At 36.1% G+C, this 20,107-nt stretch overlaps 2 protein-coding genes across 2 annotated transcripts; one reads left to right on the top strand and one right to left on the bottom strand.

Moving 5' to 3' along the window:
- Positions 1-2,736: 2,736 nt before the first annotated feature.
- Positions 2,737-8,165, bottom strand: LOC116168222 (rab GDP dissociation inhibitor beta). The gene is made up of 3 exons (XM_031483925.1): positions 7,708-8,165; positions 7,079-7,433; positions 2,737-3,775 (listed from the first exon to the last, which is right to left on the bottom strand). Exons 1-3 carry the CDS (start codon positions 8,056-8,058, stop codon positions 3,150-3,152), a joined length of 1,332 nt encoding a protein of 443 aa, XP_031339785.1. The 5' UTR covers positions 8,059-8,165; the 3' UTR covers positions 2,737-3,149.
- A 2,204-nt stretch (positions 8,166-10,369) lies between these two features.
- LOC116168496 (phospholipid-transporting ATPase DNF1-like) lies at positions 10,370-11,517 on the top strand. The gene has a single exon (XM_031484374.1). It carries the CDS (start codon positions 10,656-10,658, stop codon positions 11,514-11,516), a length of 861 nt encoding a protein of 286 aa, XP_031340234.1. The 5' UTR covers positions 10,370-10,655; the 3' UTR covers position 11,517.
- The last annotated feature ends 8,590 nt before the right edge of the window (positions 11,518-20,107 follow it).

The following is a 20,107-nucleotide window of genomic DNA, read 5'->3' as shown; positions in this document are numbered from 1 at the left end:
GGGTAATTACTCACATCTGTGTGGAGACTTAGATGTATTTCAAAAACTAAATGCAGATATAGCAGTTTTAATTAAATCAGGACTTAAAATTATTTTAAATCTGTACCGGTGTCCAAAGAAGATTCATGATTTAATGTAGCAGGTAAGTAGAATGAGGCGAATAATTGAATGTTTTTATTTACTTTAGGTTATCGGCTCACTAGAGTCGTTTATATATTTTAGCAAGGTCTGATGATGAAGTGAGCTTCGAAATCGATAACCTAAAGAAAATAAAAACATTCAATTATTTGCTTCCCTCTACTTACCTGCTACATTAAATATATCCAAATAATTCACATGGAGCAATACATCAATATATATAAAAAAAAAAGATTATGATATTAATGTGCTGTTTGGCAGCTTCTTCGGTTGGTGGTAGTGAGGCTAAACACAATTCTGAATTTAAGCTTTGCCATTGAATAAATTTATTGAATGGCTTTGCCTTGAAGTCATTCGCATATACAGAGTGGTGACTTGCGTAACGCATCATAGGGATTTAAATGTAAAATTCATAACATGCGATTATTGGCTCCCCAAATTATTTTAGAGCAAAAATGTATTAAGCTTTTTTGTAGAAAACATTTTTTTACGCTAATCATCCGTATTAGTTTTCAATTTTTTTCATATAAAGACGGAAAATTGGAAAAATAAAACCCGCATCTTTTTCAATAATCTACGATGCCATGGAATTTTCTAAAACAAAAAGATATCCAGTTATCAATTCGCAGCAGATCGAAATGGATTTTATGATCGACTTGGTTACTGTCTTGCAGTTAATGGTGACTTATTCGAACATTTATTGTAAATTGTTATATTAGGAAACCGTTTTTAGTAATTTAGTCTTTCTTTATGTTGAATTCACTGTTCTAAATGTAATACTTTTTGAGAATTTGATTTGTTTTATAGTAGACATTCCATGGCTTGACGGATATTGGCGTAGTTTTTCTATTATAAAATTCCATGGCATCACAGATTATTGAAAAAATAATTTTCCGTCTTTATTATGCAAAAAATTGAAAACTAATACGGTTGATTGCCGTAAAAAATTTTTCCCTACAAAAAACCTTAATACATTTTTGCTCTAAAATAATTTGGGGAGCCAATAATCGCATGTTATGAATTTTACATTGAAATCCCTATGACGCGTTACGCAAGTCACCACCCTGTATAGTGTGTGACGTAACTGGTTAATATCATGAATCTTCTTTGGACACCGGTACAGATTTAAAATAATTTTAAGTCCTGATTTAATTAAAACTGCTATATCTGCATTAAGTTCTTGAAATACATCTAAGTCTCGACACAGATGGGATAATTACCCAAATCATATAAATTTCAATAACTTTTTTGTTTTTTGATCAATAGACTTAAACTTTTTTTTATTATAGGTAACTTTTGATTCTCCATAAAAAAAAGTCTCTTGAGTTTTTTTGATATAATGTATACTTTACGAAATATTCAATAAATTCGAAAAAAATCAAGATGGCGGCCATTTTTTTCCAAGTTCCACCAATGCGACAAAGTGCGATTTTTGAGGGGTTAATAAGGACCCTGTTGAGTACTCATTTCCGCAGAGATCACTTTGTTACTAATTTTTTCTACCTCACATGCATAAACCTGCCTGGATTGACCAGCCTATAAATCATTGAAAGTTCTGTGCAAACGAATGACAGCAAAACAACACATTTTCTTGCACATTACAGAATCTATGAGTAATACCATTGAATTTATAACTTTCAATGGTAATACCTAACATACTTCGATTGACAGAATTTTTTTACTAACTTGAAATGAGCATATGAAAACTGATGTTAATTATTATGGAATATTTTGTTTACTGGTTATGGAGGGTAGTGTTAAACATTATAACATCAAAATTAGCAGTCTTTAATTTACAAAATGAATTTTTCCTGCTTTGTCGATAGATACTACACAACTTCCTGTACGAAAGTATTTAAAAAATAACGAAGTTAATTAGCTTGGTTAGAAATAAATACGGAGACAAGTGCTAGTTTTGAGAAGCTTTTATTTCAATTTTCTATACAACAAGGGTCTTTTGAGGATATTCTTAATACCAATAATTACAGAGAATCACAAACTAAATGCTGGTTATCTACTTCCCTAAAAAACTGATATTAAGAATAGAAGTAAACAATTCCACAAAGCACGAGCTAGAAACATTCGTGAGCATACAACTACAATAAGTATGGAATGCGAAAAAGCTCAGTGAGTTAATACACTGTGTAAACATTTCTTTTTTGGTATTAATGTTAACATCACATAATCGATATATCAGAGCCATATCACCTTATATGTTTAAACATGCATCTAATATAAAAACGAAACATAAAGCTAATTTATAAAAAATGTATTTTCTTTCTTTTATGGTTGTAATATGAAAAATTATAAAATAAACTAAAGCCGACATGCATACAAATTTGCCCTACAAATATTTTTTTTAACTATTCTACCCTTTACTGAATGATATATAACATATTTCATTTTTAGCTTCAAGTTACACATATAAAAATATTAACAAACTCTGCGGAAAACTATCCACATTAAATAAATTGCAACATCTCAGTGATACTCATACCATTTTGTCAGTGCATTATTAAAAAACCAACAGCTGTGAAAGGTATGTTTCACATATTTGATCGCTTCGGGTAGACAAGCACAGCAAATTAAAACAAAAGCTATAACGCCAGAAAATATATTAATACAATGTAGTACACTTAGCTATATTTAAAGAGTATATTTGTGATTATTGCACTAATCTGACTAGTGCTCACTTCAAACTTATACTGCCAATTTACCCTGTACTTCTGAGACGGTATCAAAAGAATCGATAGTGCTATTAAGAAACGAATTTGTGCTGCTATTGATACACTTTTATTCTTACTTAAAATCTACACAAAAGTTGTTAACAAAATTCGTTGACTATCAAAGTTAGATGAAGATTTAATTGTTATTTAACTGCCAATTTACTTATCGATGCACCTATATGAAACATACGTGTTGTATATCAATAAAAGAAAACTAAATTTTAAAAAAAAATTTGCACAATGAGTTCTATTATTGAAAGTATTATCTTAATGGTTTGGCAAGAGTTATTGTTCTTCTTCGCCAAGTTCGTGTTTAATTTTGGAGAAGTCAAACTCCTCCCCCGTTCCTCTTTTAAAGATATCCAACACGTCTAGGCATGTAGTTTCAAAGTGTGTTGTCGCATCAAACGATTCAGATATAAATATTTGCGATTCCAAGCCGTTGTCGGTCGGTACGAAGTAATCAGAGACGGACACAAACTTTTGCTTTATCGGACCTAAGAGGTCGAGGGCCGGCCGAATTTCCATTTCTGGTTCGTCGGTTTCCACTGCAGTAGATACCATCGCCACGAACCAACCTTTAGCGGCAACCTGATGTGTGAAACTCACCACGGAAATGTAAATGTCAGAGTTTCGGCATAGTTGTTTTTGGGGTATGATTATTTGCGTCGAGAGAGCGTCCCGCGTGTTAGGGATGGGGTGATCCAGTAGACAAATGCAACGGACTACGCGCCCCTTCTTGTGCACTTTCTCGGGGACATAGCTTGGATCACAGTAGACCTGTTTGCATTTCGCTACTTCGTTTCCAGAACGAACACCTACTACCCGTCCGCCTTCTCCAAGTACTATTTCGTCAATTGGTTTATCTAACATATAGGTGCCACCATAAATAGCAGAGAGACGAGCAAAACCTTAAAGAAAACTATGTATTAAATACATATCAATTTACATTGTTGTGATATATTTAAGATGTTTTTCTCGATTAGTCGATTTAAATGAAATTTTCAATCAATTCAATTTGTGATTTGTCAATGTAAAACTCAAATTGAAGTGAATGGTCATACATATTTGAGAATACCTCATTTTCAGAAGGCTCAAAGACTATTCAATCAAGTTTCTATCAACTGAACCGAAGTTGAACAATTTGAATTAGACAGTATTCAACTGTATGCAGGTCTGTCATGGAAGCAGATTAATATTTATATGTAATTGGAAATTGTAGTGAATATTCCAGAGATCCTGACGTCACGCCATGAAAGATTAGTCATCGGTGATAAAGAACGGGAAATATGACATGTTTTGTTCCATAATAGGGGAAGCACTCGAGAACACTCAAGTTTGGTATATAAGCAAATCGAATTTCGTTTCAGGGCAGTTCCAATTTCAACGCGGAAGTAATAAATAGTTCGCCCTGTTATAAATTGTGGGATGATAAATGATATTTCGAAGCTTTATCGAGCACACAATCTGAATATATGGCCTTGGCTGAAGTGACAAAACAATGTATTTATTTAAAAAGTTGTTGATTGAAACCCTCTGTTATTGAGTATATATTTACTTGTTTGGATAATAAATATTATTATTATTATTATTATTATTAAATGCTATTAAATTGTCAGGTAATGTGAAAAAGAACTACATTCATTTCATTCGTGAAGCAGTGTTGAATAAATTTGTTAATTTATTTGCCATCAAATGAAATGATTGCAGGTATTTTTGCCAAATTTCTTATTTATTAAGAGCTCCTTCTTACGAGGCGTTTTTGAAGCGGTGCAGAGTGGCGCCGCTGGTAGCGAAACATTATTTTAGATGGACGCCTTCACACGGAGCGGCGCTGTGGCTACTCCGCCGCACTACTTTGCAGTGCTTCAAAAATGGGACTCAAGATTATAAAAAATTTTAACCACAGATGTTTCTAGTAAAGGCAACCATCTCATATAGTAAATATCAGATGTGCGCATGCGCAATGCAAAGTTTCGTATTTATGAAAATACTTATTTCTTTGAAATTTTGAATGTTTTTAGTAAAGGTAAACATACCGCATTTATATAGTCCACATCAGGTGTGCGCCTGTGCAGACTACCCAATGCTAACTTTGCTATTTATTAAGATATTTTTTGAAATTTTAACCATAGATGCTTCTAGTAAAGAAAAACATAGCGCTATGGCCTTTTGGGAAGTACTGATCAATGCATGGAAAATGCGCTAGTTACTCGCCTTTGTAATTTTGGGGAACTAAATCTGGATCCATTATTTTCATGTGGAAAAATCCGGTCAAATTTTTTGCAACCCTGCTTGGAGACGTATTATATTGTGGTGAGAATTTTTGGACAATCTGCGCCTCATGGTTAATATGATGGTCCAAGGCGAAATAAAAATGATGAAAATTGGCGACAAAATCCATCCACGTGTGTCAGTGGAAATCGTTATTTTAGAACCATTGAAGTACCAGGCCAGTAAGTTCTAGGAAGCAATAAGATCAGTATTCCCTCCACAACTAGCAGCATCCCAGTCCCAGTAATTTTGTACGGTGAGAAGGAATGTTGAATCAGAGACAGAATCATCTCAAATTTTGTAGTATCGGCTATCCAGAATTATAATTTGTGCCATTTGAGATTTTCAAAAAATATGACGTTAGACGAACGTTAATAAAAAATTTTCTTCTTTCGCTAGTGCCTAAAAAAAAGTGGAAGAGGTCAGTCTGTGCCTCAATTCAAAACTTCTGCGCCGGTGCGATTTAGTTTCGGAAATTGATAAAGTTTACTACACAGGGATATATTAAAACAACATTCAAGTGATTAAAAAAATTCAAAGAGTTTTTTCTGCTGACACTTAATAATCGTAATCAGCGTTAGAAAAAGTTTCAACAATTTTTAACATAAAAAATAGTAATTGTATTGTAGCACATAGGTTTAATGACAATAATTTCTTTACAGTATGGTATTTTTAACAAATTTTCCAACGAAGTTGGGTGCGCTATTACGGCCACTTTCTCTCTCTGTCCGAAGCTTGAACTACTACAGTATTCAATACATTTCATTCTTTCTTTTTGAATTCGGTAACTGATAGCTGTGGCACCTGTGCCAAGAAAAATGCTTCAAGTAAAGGCAAACATATCGCATATTGTAAACACCCGGCGTGCACATGCGCAATGCAAACTTTCTTATTCACAGAGATATTTTTTTGAAGATATCATTACACTTGGAACCCACAATCCGTAGTAAAGAACATTTAAAACATGGGAAGTGACAGCCTCTCGTTGAAACAGCTCACGAGAAAGCTAACCATCCTTTCGGCTGAACACGGGTCACAGAATCCAAACTACTTTTTTGATTCGGTTATCAAATATCTCGGATCCAATAAACACTTCTGGCACTAATACCTTGCTTACAAATTCCATTTTTCGGTGTGTGGCCTCAACTATAAACAACAGAGAGGTAAAACAGTCACACTTCCTTTTTCTGGCATAAAAAAACCTTACAAAACCATCAGCAGCTAGAAATCTTAATTGCTCGGTTTGTTACATGTGATAATTGAGGTTAATCAATGATTAAAAATATTAGAATGAGCGCTTGTCATGGCCAACTCTGACGTCGAATTTTTGCCAAATGCGATTTGGATGAAATAGCAAATGAAATCTATTTATACTAAAATAAACGAATTTTCAAGTAAACCAAAAGTTGTTATGATTTATCAAATGTAGTGGTAAATTGGATATCTCAAGTTCTACAAAAACCACATTCTAATCAGGAAAGTGTTAATTATCTATGCCTCCTGTTTTTGTGTCCAAATTCATCTCCATCCATTCATTTCTAAACATGGAGATTCGGTACCTACCTAAAGGTGCCAGACTAAATTTACAATGCTAGAGCCTGAAAGGTTACGTTAGAGAAATTGCAAATTTCACCAAAATTAGATAGAGCACAGAACTTTAACAACCACTTTCCAGCTGGCTTTTTTGAAATTTGTCTGGCGACAATTTTCAGTAGATATTTGCTTTGAGACCGAAGCAATTTGCTGCCCACCTATCTCGTAGGTAGATTTTAATGAGATTGTGGTCAAGTAGGTGAGAAAAATTATATTAACACAAGCATTGAACAGTTAAGTACTTTTCTCAAATTCAATATTATGCACTTATTGCAAGTCAGAAATATTGTAAACAATGTTGTTTAAACAAGAATAAGTATGAATGACAAACATCTACATGTACCCACCTTGTGGAAGTTCTCCCAAGCCATACATCGGATATAAATAAGGAGATTTTCCATAGCGTGCCAAAGAATCAGAGTACAACTTAATACGCCTTATGGTAGTAATCGCAGCAGTCTGCAAATAATCATCATCCCTATACAAAGCTAAAGCGTGCCCGGTAAAGTCTTGCGTATTTTTATCTAAACCGAATTTTTCATACAGTTCTTGCATAGTTTGGTTTTGCGCGTCGAACTCTTTCCACGACCGAGGATCTTGCTCGGCGTAATCTTGAACGTAAACTAGGAAATTGCGAAATCTTCGCTTCTCGAACATGCCCATTAAATCGGAGGCCAAAGCTTCTTTCTGATCGACCGGCACCTATAAAATAAATGCGGTTACAAGTTAACAGCAGTAGATGTCGCACGTTTGGAACAGTCATTCACAATTTGTAACAGAAGGAATTAGAAAAAACAGGATTGCAAACTTTTTGCAAGCCACAAGTTCTGCATGAGTTACCTTAAATATGCTTTTAACGGTAAAAGCAAAAAAAACTGATGTAGGTAATTAACTTAGCAAAATTTACATTTCATTAAAACTTGAACCCATCTGTCAAAGGGTATTAGATAAACCAGATAAACTATTTTGTGCTTACCTTGGATATTTTACCCCCTTTGTACACATAACTGCCCTCAACAGATTTGAACTCCAAATAACGTGTAACACCGGTATGTATGAGTAATTTAACTAATTGGCCATTTGCCATAAGGAATTTTGGAATTAAATCTACGTTCCAATCGCGGCCGCGTCCATACGACTCGTCCGGTGGAGGTGCACCAAATTTTGAAAAAAGTTCGTCAAGGGGGCAAATCGAGGCCGACTCCCCGCCGTAGTACTTGTTTCGATCGACATGTAGTACTTTCTTGCCCGATACCGATAACATTCCACTTAAAATACATTCTTTTAGGCCGGTACCCAGAACGATCGCATCGTATTCTTCATCCATTTTAAAGATTATTTAATAGAACTCACAATTAACGAACAATTAATCGCTTCTACACAGTTGATTGTTCGGATTACGGTGCGCAAATCAGCCGACGTCAATTCAATGAACGGAATTGCCAACATTACATGTTCTACCCACCCACCGAAAGCCAAATTACCCTAACTCCAGATCGCCAGGGCCGTATTCTAAACTTTACGTATCATTATTGTGTTCTTGTGAAACTACTGCTATTGGAAAGGAAAGTACAAAATATCAGGCAGCTTACAGAGGTGAAGCAAACGCGCAAGCTAAAATGACGTTTCAATTCAACAAAAAAATATTTATAGAAAAACAATAATGTACATGTAATTGAATCTTGTGTACAATACATTTTTTATTGATTTATATTGGAATTCTTCGAATCGAAAAACAACCGATACCGGAACCTAAAATTACTGAAGCGCAAAACCAGAATCGATACAGGAACATGTAAAAAATAATTCTACCGGACTTATACTTGATATGAGGTCCAACCCCTGCCGCAGAGTGGAGTGTTGTTTTCAGGAAACTTTCCCCTATACTGTGGATCTTGTGATAGCTGAAAAGCAATGGCCATTCACGAATAGAAGGTGAGCGGATTTGGGCTCAGCTGTGGAGGCGGAGGCTCGGAGAGCTTCTATGCGGTTAAACGCATTGGGTGAGTGAAAGGAACCTTGCCTTGGGCAAGGATGGATATCAGGGAGTCCCTCCGGGCTGTCTCACTAAGACCAAAAAGTTATAAAGCCATTCTACCGCGCACATGGAGCAATGGCTGAACCTAGGGTTGAACTCAGATCAATCGTTCATCAACCCTACCAGTAGGGAGAACAAGCATGTGTATTTATATGGTGATCGGTCGCGAGAGATGACATCTGCTTCTTCCTTGGTCAGCATAGCATTAACCGGCTTATAGCTTTGCAGTGCCGGATAGGGGGGGGGGCAAAAGGGGGCCAGTGCCCCGGGCGGCACTCAATAGGGGCGGCAAAAGTCGGCATGGTTCGTGTAATTTTAATATGGCGTCCGCGAAATCCCGAGAACCAAACCTGGAATAAGCTATGCGGGATAGGTACTCTCCAAAATTATAGACTTTGAGATCACAGCGCTGTACGTAATGAAGGTAACTAACCAAATGGCAAAAAAAAACAAAAAAGACAAGTCTGTTGCCTGTATCACCGTTGAGTGAAGGCTCAACAACGATACAACGTTCCTGTAAAGCCAAAATTTTTTTATGTTGCCCTGATCATTTTCATGTGTTAGCTGTGTGTGAAGAAGGGCGGCAACGGCAAAATACCAAATTTGCCCCCGTGCTGAAAACTTCTAGATCCGTCACTGTAGCTCAGTGGTAGAGCATTGGGCTATAAATCCGGAGGTCGGGTGTTCGAACCTGGTTTGAGGTGAATTTTTCATCTGTGGCGAGATGGGAATTTCCTTAGATCAGTTTCGAGCATTCTGCCGGCTACTCCGAATTAGGTTTTCCTGCAGTTTTCCTAAGTAGTATAGAACAACTTAAGACCTTCTGCAGGGGCACCTCTAAAAAGCATTATGCGGGTCACTCTGTAATTGGGCGTAAGCCTGTTGAGGTCCTAGAACAAGAGGGTGTTTCAGGCAGAGATGTTAGTCGTCACGACCTGTGCACAGGAGAACCTCTGTAGAGCTGCCATGAAGTCGATAAAAGATTAGTCACCGGCGATAAGGGATGAAAGTGGATGTGGCGCATTCTTTCCTTGAAATATGATACGTCTTTTGGACTGTTCGACTTTCGAGAATGTGATTTTTCTAGAAACCTTTCGTTTACTACTTATATAAGCAAATTCAATTGTATTTAAAGGAAGAGTCAAGAGTCAACATCAACGCTGAAAGCTGAATACCTAAGTGATAAGTTACTCCATCCATCTTTTTATTATTATATACTACAAATTAATACTAATAAAATAATGTGTACATACACGGCTATCTTTCTCAACATACTGATGCACTGACTACTTTAAACGCCACCAAATGTTACTTACATAGTTACATCCGATGCGTTTCCATCCTCGGCTCTACCATCAAAAATAATAACAAACGTGCCACACACTCGTACGAACATACATAGTCCATATAGACATTTACATTTTTTTGTATTATCCAATAGTGATTTTTAATCAAGCTTTCGTCGCCGAACCAATATACCTGAATACGTCTCTGTAAAAAAAACAGTTACCGAGCGTTCCGCCGTGTTTTTCAAGCTTTTATGTTGGTTGCTAGGCAAAGGTTGCTGTCAAGTTGACAGATGGCGATTAGATAGGTTTACTGGTTTGTATCGCGTGTGTTTAGTTAATGTTGTGCTTTCGTGAGTGGAAGTTGTGTTGGTTTTTATCGTACGTGAGGTTAAGTAGTTTATTAGTACGTCAATAAAACTTTTAACAATATCTGCGACACTTTTTAATTCATTATGAACTTAAAAAACATACATTTTATTAGTAAAGGCTAGTGATTAGTGTTCCGACTTTTATGTGCATTCGATAAATAAATAATTGCTTAGTTCGCATTCAGAAGAGATTGATAAGCGAATTGTGGAAAGTACCAGATGTTTAAGAATGTCCAATACGTTAAGCGGAGGCGAAAATGTCAGGGCTGCGGAGACAACAACAGATTTGCTCTCTGTACGTGGTGCTCAATGTGCCACGTACACCTTTCCAGAGACAAAATCTCCAGAAGTGCGAGGACACGGGAGAAGCGCCAGTCACGGCGGAAGTACAACCCTCGGAGGTAACGTAACCGCAGGTGCTGCGGGTCGACCTTCGGCTCTTAAAATGGCACGAGGACATCAAAGAGCGTTTTCGCAAGGTCAAATAACAGATTCCTCCGCAGGGTTACGACCTGGACATAGTAGAGTAGGATCGAAAACTGATTTCATACTGCCTCCGGGACACAAAGAGGGCGAAAACTTGGCGAGCAGCGGTGTGAAGTCGTCTTCAAAAGGGCATTCTAGACAGGCATCTCGTTCGGATTCGATTTACACCTTAAGACGTTCGCTTCCTCCACCTTTGTGGCAGAGGCTCGTGTGTACTTTATTGAGACGATCTCCGCGTAGTGAACAAGAAGAACGTTATCGTATAGTAGTGCCTAACCATACGGTTCCTCCTAAGACGCCTAGAAAGGAACATCCAAATGGCAATAGACCCAATAACAAAGTTCGGACTACTAAATATACGTTACTATCCTTTTTACCTAGGAATTTACTAGAACAATTTCATAGGGTCGCTAATTTGTATTTTATATTTATCGTATTGCTCAATTGGTTTCCCGCGATTAACGCTTTTGGCAAAGAAATTGCCATGATTCCAGTACTGTTCGTACTCGGCGTGACCGCCGTTAAGGACCTTTTCGAAGATCGCAGACGACACGCCAGCGATAAGCGAGTGAACAATTCCACATGCCGAATATATCAAAGGTAAGGCTCGAGTCACCTACTAACTAAAATCCTAACGGTTTACTAAAATGTTGTTTACCGATGTGAATAGCAAAATTGTGAACACCGCAATGTGCACCTTGAACAAATACCGTTTCTGTTAATTTTACAATGGCCGGTCATTTGCGAATAATGTAATTTAAGTGTGTGTATAATTGGGCACCAATTAGGTAATAAAGCAGTTACGGTAAAAGGCCCAGCGACCCGACCGCGGTTTTTGCATGTAATTGTTCGCGGAATTTGGGAATTTTCGGCCCGTTTTGAAGTACTTGAGATGAGCTTTGTCGATAAAAATATCTACAATAGATATGCCGAGAGATAGGCTAAAAATTTCGATAGCGATAAGCCGATAACTATCTGTAGGTACCAAAAACGGACCAAGAACCGGCTTTTCATGTGCCAGTTATACTTACTTATTCGATAGATAAGCTCCTATTCCAATACGGCGCGAATGCATTTGTTTCTATGGATGCTAACTCTCGGGCAGTTCACAGTAATGAAAAAAAAGCCGGCCCTAAAGGTTGTAGGTTCACCTGAGCGAACCTTCTCGTTCTGTACCAACATTTCATAGTTGAAACCGAGGTTGAAACAAACCAAGTGGACATGAAGGGTGTATGTTACATTTAGAAGTTTCGGAGAAAAATCTGAAAAATGAAATTTTAAGTTTTTAATGTAGGACTATTCTATTTGAAATCTAAGAAAAACCACATTTACCGGAAGTAGGTACAAACCTAGAAACTAGAAGTAAAAAAATATCTCGAAAAATATCAACTAAATATGTTTTAGTCCAGTCAATCTATCTCGTTTCCGCATAGAAACCTTCAAATAAAATTTCTGTCAATGAAAAATAACTTAGTTCAAGAAATTCTGCCCTTAGCATATCAAAAAATGAATCTCCGAAAATGACACACTACGAAAAAAAGACTATTTTGTCTCGCATTTTGTAGAGCAATTAATTGTCTTCTAGTTTGATGTGGGAACCTACGGCCTACAATCCAAATTTTTTAAATTAAATCGGACATTTTTACGCCAAAACGAGCGCCAAAACGTCAGCCGATGCACACGCCGGCCGCCGCCGCGCGCCGCCTCGGTTTGAGGTCGCAGGTCGCACTACTAGTCCAGTAAATGCGTGTTTAAAACTGCCGCTTTCGGAACAAAATTGCGGAAGTTTTTTTATCAACGGTTTTATATGTTATCGAATGTGCTGCATCCGAATTTATTGTTTACTGCCTTGTAGGAAGTCGGCTTCATACCAAAATACGCAAAAAATTGGAATTTTTCAATACTTTTTTCCGAGCTTTTTTCAGTTTTTTGCTTATATCTCAAAAACGTACGTTTTTTTGAAGATGGGCGCCCTATACAAAATTAAGGTAAATAAAATTTTCTACAAAATACATTATTTAGCTTTTATTTTGCGATAAGCGGTACCCGCGCTAGAGTTCGCTAAAAAGCCACGATTTTTTGAATTTTCACAAAAGCGCCCAGTACCTACCACCTCTTTCAAGTCGAGGAATAAACAAGTAATCAACAAAAAACTTAATTTTTGCACAAAACTGTGCCAGCAGTGTGAAGGGTCGTGCTCCAACATCGACGATAGATACGATGCAGAATGCGAAGGCGATCTGGATAAGCCAATTCCAGTCTTACCGCCTGAAGCGGCTGAAGAGACAGAAGGTATCAATTTATATAAGATTTTGCATCATTATTATGCATTTTTACTTAGTTTTTTCTAGTGTTACACTTTTCATAGTAACATTGAACAGTCACAAATTAGTATTCAGCCTAGACCTTCCACAGCTCCTGACTCTTTGATGGACTTTCGATTGCCCAAGACCCTTTACCTGGGCCTTCTAGTGGACGACGCAAAACAAAACGGAAACGTACAAATTAACTGTGGCTATAACTATGACGTCAGGTCACTCAAAGGAATGATGATCCTGTGCACAATCATTTCGTTTCACTGAGCTCTAGGGCGAAGACCGCTTAACACAAAATCAAAGTGCACTAGTGCATTTTGTAGGAAATTTTGTTTGCTTTAATTTTGTGTAGAACGCACATCTTCAAAAAACGTGTAGTTTTTAAGATATAAGCAAACAACTAAAAAAAGTGCTGAAAAATTCCGATTTTTTGCGTTTTTGGCTATGAAGCCGATCTCCTATAAGGCAGCACACCATAAATTTAGATTCAGCACTCTCGAAAACATATAAAACCGTTGAGAAAAAAACTTTATTCGTGTAGTTAATAGAAAAGTGGCGTATTGTTAAATCAAAAATCGTGAAGAAAAGTGAGACTTTTCTTGTTAGCAACGCTTTTCTTCACGATTTCAGTTAGCAACACTTTTTTTCATTCATTTTGTTTATTATTGTAAATCATAAATGAACAATTTATTAAGTTATTAAATATTACACCAGAAGATGAGGAAAGCGACCGCAACGTTTATAAAATATAAATTCATCCTCCGATGTAACTGTGAAGGCTCGTTTTTTCTTTGATTTTGTGTCGTTTAATGTTATGACCAAAATATTTCCCCAATCTTCATCCACGTTTAGTAACTGTAATTCTTCCGCCCGACAGGGTCCGTGCAGGGCAATTACCAACACGACCTTTATAAACAGAAACTTGTCATCAGGAGACTTTTCTGAAAACTCCTTTACGTTATCCATCGATAAAACTCTCGATTTTTTGCCACATAACCGTCATTTTGACGTTTCAGGTAAGCAAGTAATAAACAGAAATATCCCACTTTTTCCTATATTTGTAGAGTACTTCTCAGCATCGAGTATTGTGACCATAGTGTAGCAGCTTTAAGTTTTTTTGCCTAAGAATATTTAAAAATCAGTGCTAATAAATTTTATAAATACGAGTAATACAAACCTTTCCAACAAAGTACGCAATTAGAATATCTTCATTTGCTCCTCGCACATTTTTTATATTTCTCCAGTCTCAGAACTCATTTCTCGTACTTACTTTGGACTTTTTAGGTAATAAACTTGACTCTGCTTCTAATACCAATTGTAACATTTCTTCATTATTCCCGTTTGATTGACTCATTTTACATGAGCGTTATTCACAAATTATTTACTTGTTCGTATGTTTTGTTACCATATCAACAAATGCTCAACATACCTACTTTGATATTATAATAAATTATTCTTCGACATCAAAACAAAACGTTACAATTAGAGTTATTTTTGTAAACTACACGAAAAAATAGCATGATCTACACGTAAGAAAAGTGGATTTCTATGCTCGTGCAAATTTGATCCACTCGTGAGCTGCGCTCACTCGTGAATTCAAACATTTACACTCACTAGAAAACTAACACTTTTCTAAACTTGTAGATCAATGTACTATTGTTTTGGAAAAATCACCATTTGACTGGGCTATACGGAATAAATTTAAATGAGCCAATGAGCGACCAGACCTTTCGATCAACGCAAATCAGCTGACGCTTTGGCGTAATTAATTGTTTTTAATATATATTTACAACCATTAATATATCTTGTTTACAACATTCGGGGTCATTTTCGGAGATGAATAAATTTTTGATATGCTAATCAGTAAATTTTGTACTTCACTTCAGTTATTAATCGGCAGAGCAAAGCGATGCAAGCTTTTTAGGGGAGTCGATGGTGTCCGTCTGTCCGTGAACACGATAACTGTCAAACGCTTGGACAAATCCGAGGACAAATCCAATGACCCCGTAGGGTCAAGCCTCTTTGCCTCTGGCAAACGCTTGAACCTATTCGGTTCAAACTTTGCACAGTTAACATATACAGGGTGGTGACTTGCGTAACGCATCGTAGGGATTTCAATGTAAAATTCATAACATGCGATTATTGGCTCCCCAAATTATTTTAGAGCAAAAATGTATTAAAGTTTCTTGTAGAAAAAATTTTTTTACGCCAATCAACCGTATTAGTTTTAAATTGTTTTCATTTAAAGACGGAAAATTGGAAAACTAAAACCCGCATCTTTTTCAATAATCTGCGATACCATGGAATTTTCTAAAACAAAAAATATCCAGTTATCAATTTACAGCAGTGCGAAATGGATTTTATGATCGGCTTGGTTACTGTCTTGCAGTTAATGGTGACCTCGATGGTGACTTATTCGAACATTTATTGTAAATTGTTATATTGGGAAACCGTTCTTAGTATTTTGGTATTTCTTTATGTTGAATTCGCTGTTCCTAATATAATACTTTTTGATAGAATTTGATTTGTTTTATAGTAGACATTCCATGGCATGACGGATATTGGCGTATAGTTTTTGTATTATAATTCCATGGCATCACAGATTATTGAAAAAGATGGGGGTTTTATTTTTCCAATTTTCCGTCTCTATTATGCAAAAAATTGAAAACTAATACGGTTGATTGACATAAAAAATTTTTTTCTACAAAAAACCTTAATACATTTGTGCGCTAAAATAATTAGGAGAGCCAATAATCGCATGTTATGAATTTTACATTGAAATCCGAGTTGAAATCTCTATGATGCGTTACGCACTCGGTTACGCAAGTCACCACCCTGTATACCACATGTAACAAGTCAATTGAAAATGGGTCAAATCTAATAACTCCGTGGGGTGGGGTAACACCGAGGGGCTCTGCCGCTTTTTTCGACGCTCTTTATGGGTTTATTTTTCCATCGACATCAACCTCATAATCCAAAACGACTATTTGATCTTTATATTCATTAATTATTATGCACTAGGTAAGCCATGTAAAGGGTGTAGCACCTAAGATCCCTCGGATCATAATTCCTTTACCATAAAAGATAATGAAAAAAATTTTAGAGCTAAATTGCACACAATTACCGCCGGCATGTTTCTAAAATATTTTTTATCACCAGGGGCGTGCTGTATTCCAGTGGCGTATGAAACTTGAGAACTTGAACTTGAGAAAAACCAAGTCGAAACGCCAATTTGTAAAAAAAGCGTTCTTTGCCGAATCCAAGTGTGCCATGATAAAACAAAAGATGTTCATTTTTCACAATTAACAGTAGGTACAGTGTCGGCAGTGTATGATTGTTTTTTATTCAACGTTGCAAAAATGTTCCAAACTCAAAGCAGGAATTATTGACATAGAGTTTATTCTTAGAGACCGTTGCCGGAATTGTTTTCTGGCGCCACGAGTATACGCGGGAGATATCCTGGCAGCTTGCTGCACACATTCAGATCCACGCCTGTTTCAAAAAGTGTTGGATAGATTTACAGCTACAGTTTTGGCGGAAGATCATGAATTGCAAGTTCTCGGGAAAGCTGTTGACAAATGCCATATTAGTGTGCGTAAAATTAGTACTTCCAGTAGTTGTAAATTTATCCAACACCGTTTGAAACGCGTGTGGATCTGGATGTGTTTCTGCGAAGATATCTCCCAGCCTCGCTCTCCGCGTACTCTTGTGACGTCAACAAACAATTCCGGTAACAGTCTCCAAGAATAAACATCACTACCACATCAACCAGTTCTGCTTGTGTTTGGAACATTTTCGCAACGCTGATTAAAAAACAATCATACACCTCGTCATACACTGCCGACACTGTACTGTTAATTGTGAGAATTGAACATCTTTTGTTTTATCATGGCACACTTGGGTTCGGAAAAGAACGTTTTTTTACTAATTGGTATTTCGACTTGGTTTTTCTCTTAATTTTCTTATGGAATGTGTGGTTTTGTTTATATCATTGGAAAATTTGTAGTTTTGGCTACCCAGAGAAGAATTTGTTTAGGGGGGTGCCATTTGAAATTTTAAAAAATATGAGAATATGACATTTAGCGAAAGTCAATCAAAAATTTTATTTTTTTGATAAAGTACCTAAAAAAGTTATGTGATTGTGGAAGAGGTCTTAACCTGTGCCTCAGTCCAAAAATTAACCGCCTGCGCGATTTAGTTTCTCTCAAAAAAAATTCAAAAAACTGTCAAATTTGGACGAAAAAAGGTTATAACAGCGAAATCGTTAAAGTTAGGGGTATAACATGTTACATAAAAAAATTTCATCGTAATCGGTTCATTCGTTTTCAAGGTATCGTGCTAACGGACAGACACCGCAAAATTATAAACTCGCTAGGAGCTCGTTAACAATCAAGTTACTGTTTCCATAGGAGACGTTGATTATCATTTAACTAATCGACTGGGCTCGTGGTTGAACGCCCTGTATTAAAAATAACTTTTCTTTTAAAAGTTTTATTGATCGTAATAGTTATATTTGTTGATACACATCATGGAAATGTTTGTTCCAATCTTGTATTTCATTCATAAATTCATTCATAAAATTGTAAAATGCATTTTTTATACCATAACAATTGATATTCGCGCACGATCTAGGATTTACAGAGGAGCTTGTACATGTATATATTTAATTATAGAATTGTTTTTATAGAGATTTTTATTAGTAAAAAAAATCGTTAAAAAGTAAGATTTTATTGAAATGAAAATGATTTTTGATACCATACACCTACTTTTGTTTTACAAATTGAAATTATAGTAACAAGAAAAAATTGTCTCAAAAATGCATTAGTGTCTTATACTTGCGCCGCACCTAAGATGCCGATAAAACGTATATTTCAAAAAATTTATTATACCATCGGATCGTGAATTTTAGAATTAAGACTAGGTACTTGGAGGATGCATTTATTTCGCGACATTTAGGGCACGCGTAAGTTTCGTGCAGATAATTATGTCTTCAAGTCAATTAATCAATAATAAATGAAAAGATATTATCCAGGATATTACATCGCAGCGAACGTCAATAACAGTGTCTAACAATATAGCCCGAGATATTGCCCATGTTTGCCTCAACGATTCTATCACTGTCTCGTCCGCTTCCTTCTGCAGCCAAAATATCTATTTCTTTAGTTAGAACCAGATTAAGGCATATAGGTACACGTTTTTTCTCTGTTATTGCTTTAGTTGCATAAAGCAGTAACCAGTTCTGTGTAAGCGATATGTCATGGTTTACAATCTTATGGTTTAATAGGATAATAGTCAAATTATTCCCTATAATAATAACACTAATTAGAAAATATGCTCCGAAATTCCGACGGCTGTCATTTATTTTGAAAGTGCAAACCTTTCAAAACAAAAATAAAAGCTCAAATTCATTAGCAAAATGTATTGGTTATTCGTTTATTTTTTTATACCACATTATCTCATTCAATTATGTATGTCGTTTCCTTCAATAATGCACTTCGAGTGTTCGCTGTCCTTATTTGATGTACTGTTTCTCATGTGACTCCATGGTAAATTTTTCTGATAGCTAGGTTCATATATTATTATCTCTCCTGGCGAGAATGTTATGGGCATAGAAAATGCATAACACGAATACTGTTTACCTATATTAAAATGTTTATAGTTTATCCAATAGGTGTTATCGATGTAGAGGAAATCATTATGTGAGTAAACTTTGTTTCACTGGTGCTGAAACTGACGTCATAAACCGAGTCATAAACTCATAAATGTGATTCTCTCTTCATTTAATTATTTCATTTGTTTTGAAAACTACATATGGAAAAATGTTAGCATAAATTCAAGATGGCGCCATCAAAAGCAAATTATTTGACATTTCTGTATAAAGTAACTATAGCCCGTTTCACATTGACTTTACAGTACATTTCTTTTATGGGCAACCATGATGCCAAATGTTATTACAATATGATTTGTAGAAAATATGCGGCCCAGGTTCGATTCCCGGACGAAGCCCAATTTTTTAATTTATATGCTATGATTGCACATCAAAAAGTTTATCGCACAGCTTTTGCATAGGTATAGCTCCTTTCAAAATTAAGTAAGTTTTGTATAAGCCGGAAACACATATGAGGTAAATGCACGACAAGTTACTTTAGCAGGAATCCCGAACTGTTTAACTATTTACTGTAAGTAACCGGGCAATATTTAAATTACTCTCGTTCATTCCTAATGTGATCTATGTTTCGGTAGGAGATTTTCTTGAAATACAAAACAAAGTGTACCGCTAAGATGACTTGTTTTGTATATACAAGGTCTACTCTAATTTCACATATTCACAGGTCCAGTTTTACACAATGTAAACCAGAACATCCAATTACTGTTATATTAATGTTAATTATAACTTTGCTAATATTATAAGTATCCACTCGAGGGTCTGCCTTTCTATTCTGAACTCCAACCTTAATCTGGTTTGTCTTGTAAGACCTACCACGCATTATGAACTCGTTTACGTAATACTCCGTTAGTTTTGTGGTTTTAATTGTCATACGCGAACTTCAAACGTAAACTAATCGTTTGAATGTTTTCAATTGTGTAACCAGAGAGGTTTTATTGCCCGATTGGATGCTATTGATTGCGGCGATTGCAAAGAAAACCTAATCTGTCGGATTTCAATTGTTGATCCGATTAACTCCACATTGTATTAAGTCCTGCGGTTATTCCCACGTAAAAGGCTGGTATTTAATTAAATGGTTCATTACGTTGTCAATAGCTCAATACCTGTTTTTAGCGCATTTTTGCAAATTTATTTGTAAAAAGGTACCTATTAAGCACACTTCGGCTGGCTGGTTGGCTGGCAGTAAATGCGGGCCCGTAGATGAACTCTTGT

Source organism: Photinus pyralis, unplaced genomic scaffold, assembly GCF_008802855.1.
Source record: "Photinus pyralis isolate 1611_PpyrPB1 unplaced genomic scaffold, Ppyr1.3 Ppyr1.4_LG4, whole genome shotgun sequence".
NCBI lineage: Eukaryota > Metazoa > Arthropoda > Insecta > Coleoptera > Lampyridae > Photinus > Photinus pyralis.
This window is presented reverse-complemented; position numbering and strand designations above follow the sequence as displayed.

Coding starts and splice junctions, on each gene's coding strand:
- LOC116168222 (XM_031483925.1), bottom strand. CDS start 8,058: ATGGATGAAGAATACGATGCGATCGTTCTGGGTACCGGCCTAAAAGAA. Junction 7,434..7,707: donor AAGGGGGTAAAATATCCAAG/GTAAGCACAAAA, acceptor TTTATTTTATAG/GTGCCGGTCGATCAGAAAGA. Junction 3,776..7,078: donor CTTGGGAGAACTTCCACAAG/GTGGGTACATGT, acceptor GTTTTCTTTAAG/GTTTTGCTCGTCTCTCTGCT.
- LOC116168496 (XM_031484374.1), top strand. CDS start 10,656: ATGTCCAATACGTTAAGCGGAGGCGAAAATGTCAGGGCTGCGGAGACA.